Source organism: Etheostoma spectabile, chromosome 1 (genome assembly GCF_008692095.1).
Source record: "Etheostoma spectabile isolate EspeVRDwgs_2016 chromosome 1, UIUC_Espe_1.0, whole genome shotgun sequence".
Lineage (NCBI taxonomy): Eukaryota > Metazoa > Chordata > Actinopteri > Perciformes > Percidae > Etheostoma > Etheostoma spectabile.
This window is the reverse complement of record NC_045733.1, coordinates 23,598,022-23,605,130: the sequence shown is the minus strand read 5'-3', so window position 1 is coordinate 23,605,130 and position 7,109 is coordinate 23,598,022. Positions and strand designations below refer to the sequence as shown.

The 7,109-nt window shown below is 48.3% G+C and overlaps 1 protein-coding gene across 1 annotated transcript in view; it reads left to right on the top strand.

The window, feature by feature from the left end:
• Nucleotides 1-7,109, top strand: part of si:ch211-71n6.4 (para-nitrobenzyl esterase) — a 25,812-nt gene that overhangs the window by 15,259 nt on the left and 3,444 nt on the right. Inside the window, exon 8 of the mRNA XM_032519025.1 lies at nt 6,478-6,645. Within this exon, the coding sequence (XP_032374916.1) occupies nt 6,478-6,645 (168 nt within the window). The remainder of the gene's footprint in view (nt 1-6,477; nt 6,646-7,109) is intronic.

Genomic DNA, 7,109 nt, shown 5'->3' with positions numbered 1-7,109 from the left:
ATGAGATCGCTGAGTGCAACACGTCAGTTGGCCATTTTGAGTTATCTATATCATGTCCTAACGAAGTATGTATACAGTCCCCAAACCATATCATTTCGCAGCCACCGTTCGAGATAGATAGATTAGATGATCTTACAGTGGGAGAGAATTTATTAGGTTCAAACGTCGGGAGGGTTAAAAAGATGATAGTGCCCCAACGAGGGCAGAGAGATAGGTCGGGATATGAGATTTCCTAACACAGGGCACTATGCTTCAGCTTTTAATACTATTTTCGCACGTTTCTCAGAGATATAGTCTCAACCTTGGGAAGGAGTGCCTTCCAACGTTAACAAGCGCGGACAGGGTATCAGAGGATATGTTCCAACCGGTTCTTCGCATTCCATGGTTGGTGTTGCCAACAGATCAGGGTTCTTTCCAACCAGCGGAGTTCAAGATCCAGGATATGTTCCAACAGGCGCAAAGATACATTGATTGTATAAGTTAAAAAGCAGCGGCCAGATCCAGATATGTATGTTGCCAAACAGGGCCAGTCAGGCGGCCAAGATTTTTTTTATTTTTTTGTTGACCAACCGCAGCCGCCCCCCAGCACGATTCTCCCGATTTTATGTTTCTCTCCTTTAACTCGCGCCAATTTTTTAATAGCCCCTAGTCCAACAGCCGAGGCCAGATACTGTTTTCCAAAGGGCCAGATGCGCCCCGATTTTTAGTTCCAACACGCCGGTCCCAGCTATGCTGGGGGGATCCAACGAGACCAGATATATGTGACCCAACAGCGCCTTCGATCTTTCTTTAATTCATATAGTCCAACATGGCCAGAATATGTTTTTTTTTTCTCTCTAACAGTGGTCAAGAATAGTTCCAACCCAGTGGCCAGAATAGCGCCCAAAAGTTGGAAAGATTTATGGTTTGTTTCTGGGCTCTTTCCAATCAGTAGTTTTTTTTTTTTGCTTTTGTTGTTTGGGTTCAAGGTTTATTATGGTCCTCCAAACTAACAAGATACCGAGATGAAAATATCTATTTTAACGATGTCTTTAAAAGCAGATCGATGTTCCAACAGTCCTTAGCTTATCTGTGGTCCAACCGCAACAGGATTGTTTTCCATACAGCCAGATCTAGTCCCCAAAGGGTTGACCAGATTGTATGGTTCCAACACCGTGGACCAACTCGAGTTCTACCCACGACGTTAAGATGGGTAGTCCAAAACGCGCCAGACTGTAGTCCTTCTAGATTCCCAAACTATGCGATACCAGACGTTATGTTCCGAAGAATTCCACAGCCTCAGAGATAGCATGTAGGATCTCCTCAACCAGCCCTGCCCAGGCGTTTTTTGCCAGCTGAGTGCACGTTCCCCAGTCAGCTAGTGGGAGGTAGATTAGGTTGCAATTTTCTAGATTCTAACATGCGCCCCAGATAGTTTGCCCACATCACACAACCTACGCCAGAGTCTAGTCCAACAAACGCCGCTCAGATTTTAGCTCTATGCCGAGTATTGTTAGTCTAACCCGCGCCAAGGATACTAGTACCAAAAGCAGGATTCCGGCTCCTTGAGTTCTTGTGTATTAAGGGGCTTCACCTGGTCTGATTGTCATCTCAGGTGGAACGACGGTGTTGTGGACCCATGAGTTGATGGCTCGCTGCGAAATGGGTCTTTTCTTTTCCACGCCCTTTTCCTTTTTTTCCCGGGCGGTTTGTGGCCCCTTGAGCGGCTCGTACTGTGCCTAACACGCCACGACTGTGAAAGGGGCGAGTCCGACCAAACCTGGCCTTCTCTGAGAAAGAAGACGAACTGCCGAGACGCGGCCGGCACTCAAGACGTCTCTCCGTTCAAACAGTCCTGCAGGGACGTCCCGGGACAGTGCCACGCTGTCTCTGCAGAGTGTACTATAAATCTCTCATTTACTCAAATACCAGGGGCGATATGACGCGGTGGGGGGGGGTAAGGCGGGGGCGTTGTGGCTACATTTAGCGGGGAAGGATGGGGTGAGAAACAGTTTGTGTTCACCAATTAGTACTGAAGTAACAAGTAAAAAAGCAAAGTGACTACTTAGAAGTTTGTATTTTTCCCAAAACCTCCAGCGCTGGCTCTGATGTTGTCTGAAAGTACCTTGGAGCGTCCAGCCGAAGGGACCCAATGCAGGGAAGTCAAATGTGTCTTTCCACAAGGCTAACCAGGGCTGGTCTGCGTTCTGGTGCTGTTGCCAGTTCTGTGCTTGTTCGATCGCCAGTTCTTCTCAGAACCAGCTGGATTTTTCCACGCCTGACAACCGTAACTGAAAAGTAACTCCGTGGCACGGTCCCAATTTTCCAACAAAACCAGCGCTATCAGACCATCTTGGTTCCCAACACCTGACGCACACAGGTTATTGGGCGCTAGACAAGTGCTAGTTGGTGACTGAGCGACCCGTGTTCTTGGCCCGAACCAGGTTTAGTTGTGTGGGAAAAGCAAAGAACGCTCAATATTTGGCCCTGACTCCGAACCAGCACCAGCACTTCCGATGGGGGAAAAGACGAATAGGCACCTTAAATACCATGTTCAATGCAGGACTACTTCTAGTCTATAACTGGATCCGGAGACTTCTTGACCCCTGACTCTAACAACTAGTTTTTTTGTGATATTAAAAAAGGGTTTATTTTAGAGAAAGCTGAAAAGAGACAAGACCACAGGAAGGAAGTATTCTCTTCTATCTAGACGCTTCTAATGTTGAGGATTTCATAAAATAATGAGGTCTTAACTCATCTTGGCTAATGTTAATGAGACAATTGAATGTATTATACAGTGTCACACGACAGGTATTAGAGCACCTGAGTTAACAGGTTTTTTAATTTTACTGTGACTGTAAAGAAGGAAGGGGCTAGGAAATTTTTGTTCGGTTAATTTTTACATTTAAAAGCTCCCTTTGTTGAAGATGAAAGTTGCAGACATAACTTCACAAAGTATTCCACAACTTCGCTCTGAAAACCCGTTAAGATTTCTTAAATGAGATTATTATGCTCTGTAAGAAACGCAATAATAGTCCTTTAAAAAAAGAAGAGCATCATTCAAGAGTCGCACTAAAAGATCGGATTAATTATGAATGATGAGTTTTATGATAATGAAATAACATAGAAGCACCAGGTCAGTAAGAAGACAAACTTAACGTGCTCCATATTATGCTTTACAATGTACTTTTAATTGTTAGGCATCTCTTTTGGCTGGTATAGGGTACAAAGTGAAAAGGCCCATAGTTCCCCCCCCCCCCCCAAGCCTGGACGTCCCCCTCCCACTCGATCCGGGTCTTCCCCGAGGCCTCCTCCCAAAAAGCTGGAAGTCCCTCCACCTATAGTCTACGGGGGTCTTCCCCGAGGCCTCCTCCCAGCTAGACGTCGACTCCACTAGTCCGGGTCTTCTACCCGAGGGGCCTCCTCCCAGCTAGATGGTCCCCTACCTAGTCATCGGGTCTTCCGGAGGCCTCCTCCAGACTGGACGTGTCTCCACTAGTCCTGGGGTCTTCCACTGAGGCCTTCCTGCCCCAGCGGGACGTAAGTCCACTAGTCCTGGGTCTTCCACAGGCCTCCTCCTAGCTGGGACGTAACTCCACCTAGTCCTGGGTCTGCCCGAGGGCCGCGTGCCCAGCGGACGTCCCTACACCTAGTCATGGTCTTCCCCGAGCCTCCTCCCAGCTGGACGTTCCCTCCACCTAGTCCGGGTCTTCCCGAGGCCTACTCCCAGCTAGACGTCCCGCCACATACCTGGGTCTTACCCGGAGGCCTAAATCCCAGCTTAGATGTTCCCTCCACCTAGTCCTGGGTCTTCCGGAGGCCTCTACCGTCGCTGAAGTCCATGCACCTAGTCATGGGTCCTGCCGAGGCAGCCTGCAGCGGGACGTCCCTCCACTAGTCCTGGGGCTTCCCAGACGGCATTCCAGTCTGGACGTCCCTCCACCAGTCAGTGGGGTTTACCCCGAGGCTCTTACCAGAGTGTGGATCGTAACTCCACCTAGTCTGGGTCATTCACGAGGCCTCCGCCAGCTAGACGTCACGCCACCCTAGTCTGGGTCTTCCCCGACGGCTACTACAGTGGGAGCGCCTCCACTAGTCCGGGGTCTTCCAGAGGGCCTCTCACAGCTGGCGTACCTCCACCTAGTCTGGTCTTCACCCCGAGGCCTCACTCCCGCTGGAACGTCCCACAACATAGTCCCTGGTCTTCCCGAGCCTCAACCTTCAAGTATTCTAAAATATAAACTCGGCCCCCCCAGGCGGTACACATGGAGGGAGTTCCCACTGCCGGGCAGCAGATGAGATGATGAACTCCCCGTCCGAGGGCGCACTCGTCGGCACGGTGGCCGTGTGGGATCGGCTAACGTCTGGAAAGCATCCACCTTCCAGTGCGTGAGGAGAAGAACAGGGAAACCACAGCGGACGTTCTTTGTGCAACGTGCGGGAAGACGACGGAGCTGAGCCGGGGACCGATTAAGTGAAGCACTCACCTGTTTAAGCTGTTCCGGTAAGCTGGTTCAGAAGGGGAAAAACAAAGAGGAAACAGGAAAAAAGAGAGAAAAAGGAAAAAGGAGGAAACAGAGGAAAAAAACAGAGGAAAGAAAGGAAAAAACAGAGGGAAAAAGGAAACAGAGGAACCAGAAAAAGAGGAAACAGGAAACACATATAGGAAACAGAGGAATCAGAGGAAACAGGACATACAGAGGAAAACGGAAGCAGAGGAAACACATAGGAAACAGAGGAATACAGAGGAACAGGAAGAACACAATAGGAAAACAAGAGGAATCAGAGGGAAGGAAAAGGACAAAGAGGAAACACCAAGGACAGAGTTCAGTTTGACGGATTACTGTTTCCTCTGATTCCTTCTGGTTCCTAGTGTGTTCATGTTTCTCTTTTTCTGTTCCTCTGTTTCTATGTTTCTCTGTTTCCTTTCTTTCCTCTGTTGCTCGTCTGTTCCTTTTTTTTACTCTGTTCTGTTACTCTTTGTTTCCTTGTTTCTGGTTTTTATTTTCCTGTTTCTCTCTTTTGCTTTTCCTCTGTTCTCTGATTCCTCTGTTCCTTGGTATCTGGTTTCCTCTGTTTCCGGTTTCCTCTTTTCTTTTCCTCTGTTCCTGTTTCCTCTGTTTCAGTTTATTGTTTTCCCTGTGTCCTCTTTTCTGTTTCACTCTTTCTTTCCTCTGTTTCCACCGGATTTAGTCTGCATTTCTGACGCGTTTCTCTACATTTTATGTTTCCTCTGTTGTATCTAGGTTCTCTCTGTCCCTCCTATGTTTGTTCAGAATCAGAAAATACTTTATCGATCCCAGAGGGAATCCTCCATTTTTCCTCTCCTGTTCCATGTTTCCTCGGCGTTGTCTCCAGTTCTCATGTTGTCTCCATGTTTCCTCTCCAGTGTCTCATGTTCTCTCGTTGTCTCCAGTTCCTCTCGTGTCTCCATGTTTCCTCTCCGTTCGATGTCTCCGTGTTCCAGGTTTCTCTCGATGTCTCACATGTTTCCTCTCCGATGTCTCCATGTTTCCTTCGATGTCTCCATGTTTCCTCTCCGATGTCGTCCATGTTTCCTCTCCGTTTGTCTCCATGTTTCCTTCGATGTCTCCATGTTTCCTCTCGTTGTCTCCATGTTTCCTCTCGTTGTCTCATGTTCATTCCGTTCTCATGTTTCCTCTCCGTTGTTCCATGTTCCTCTCCGTTGTTTTACATGTTTCCTTCCGTTTGTCTCCAGTTTCTCTCGCGTTGTCTCCATGTTTTCCTCTTGGTTGTTCTCTTTCCATGTTTCCTCATCCGTTGTTCCATGTTTCCTTCTCCGTTGTATCAGTTTCCTCTCCGTTGTCTCCAGTTTTTGTGTATGCTCTGGCAGCCCCGGCGGCGGGGTAAACATCTCCATGTGGGACCTGGGGGGGAATCAGTGTGGTCGTAAAGGTAACGAAAACATAGTGTCCGACACTGTGATGTCTGGCATTGGTTATATGTGTGACCACAACTCCCTTAGAAGAAGGTTTATGGCTGACTCCACAGCTGACTTCTTATTCGATGTAGAAACAGGAGACGTCTCTTACGTCCTAAAACCAGCCTATGGGAGACTCCACCAGCGGACTTCTCTATTGGCTGTAGAAACAGGAGGACGCTTACGTCCTAAAACCAGCCTATGGAGACTACAACCAGCTGACTTCTCGATTGGCTGTTGAACAAGAAGATCGTATCGCCTGAAACCAGCCTCTGGAGACTCCACCAGCTGACTTTTATTGGCGGTGAACAGGAGACGTCTCTTACGTCCTGAAAACCAGCCTCTGGGACACTCAAGCAGGATTTCTCTATTGGCTGTTGAACAGGGGAGGTCTCTTACTCTGTTTCTAAAACCCAGCTTGGGAGGACTCCACCAGCTGACGTCATCTATTGGTGTAGAAACAGGAGACGTCTCTTACGTCCTAAAACCAGCCTCTGGAGACTCCACCAGCTGACTGGTCTGAGCAGGGCTTAACGTGGCCTCTCTGCTCCACACAGATAAACTCCAGTCCTTCAGTGAGAATCTCCCCAAAGACGCGTTGGCGCTGTATCCGAGCTCCGCCCCCTGCCCCACCACAGACCGCTGTCCGGAGAGGGCCTACACCACCATGGTGTCCGACATCAGGACCACCTGTCCCAACAACGACCTGGCCCGGAGGGCCGCAGGTAAACTCACAAAGCTCTTCAACTGGGTTTCATGCTTCAAAGGGTCATTTAGGTCGTTGTTTTTGTGTCTAAGGGACTACTGGGAACAATAGTTTTTGGAAATTAGTCCAGTATTGTGCAAGATTGAGATTATTCAGTCGTGCTGGGCTAGGCCAAATGTTAACTGACTGAATGGATCCAATTCTGAGTGAAATGCGTCATTTCGCTGGGGTTGTGAAGCAAAAAAAACAAACAACAACCCTGATTTACAGATGTCTTTTTGCCATGTAAGACAAAGCTGAATTAGCTTCAAAGCCTGGCACGCTTACAGGTCTGGGTTCTGGTCTGGGCTGCAACCTAACCTCTCTGGGACATTTGTGCATTGCCCATTTTGTCCTCATAAAAAAAATGTTTTTCGCCAATGTCCAGACCACTAAGGTCTATATAAAAGAGACTTCAGATACAGTATTAGGGACCACTAAGGT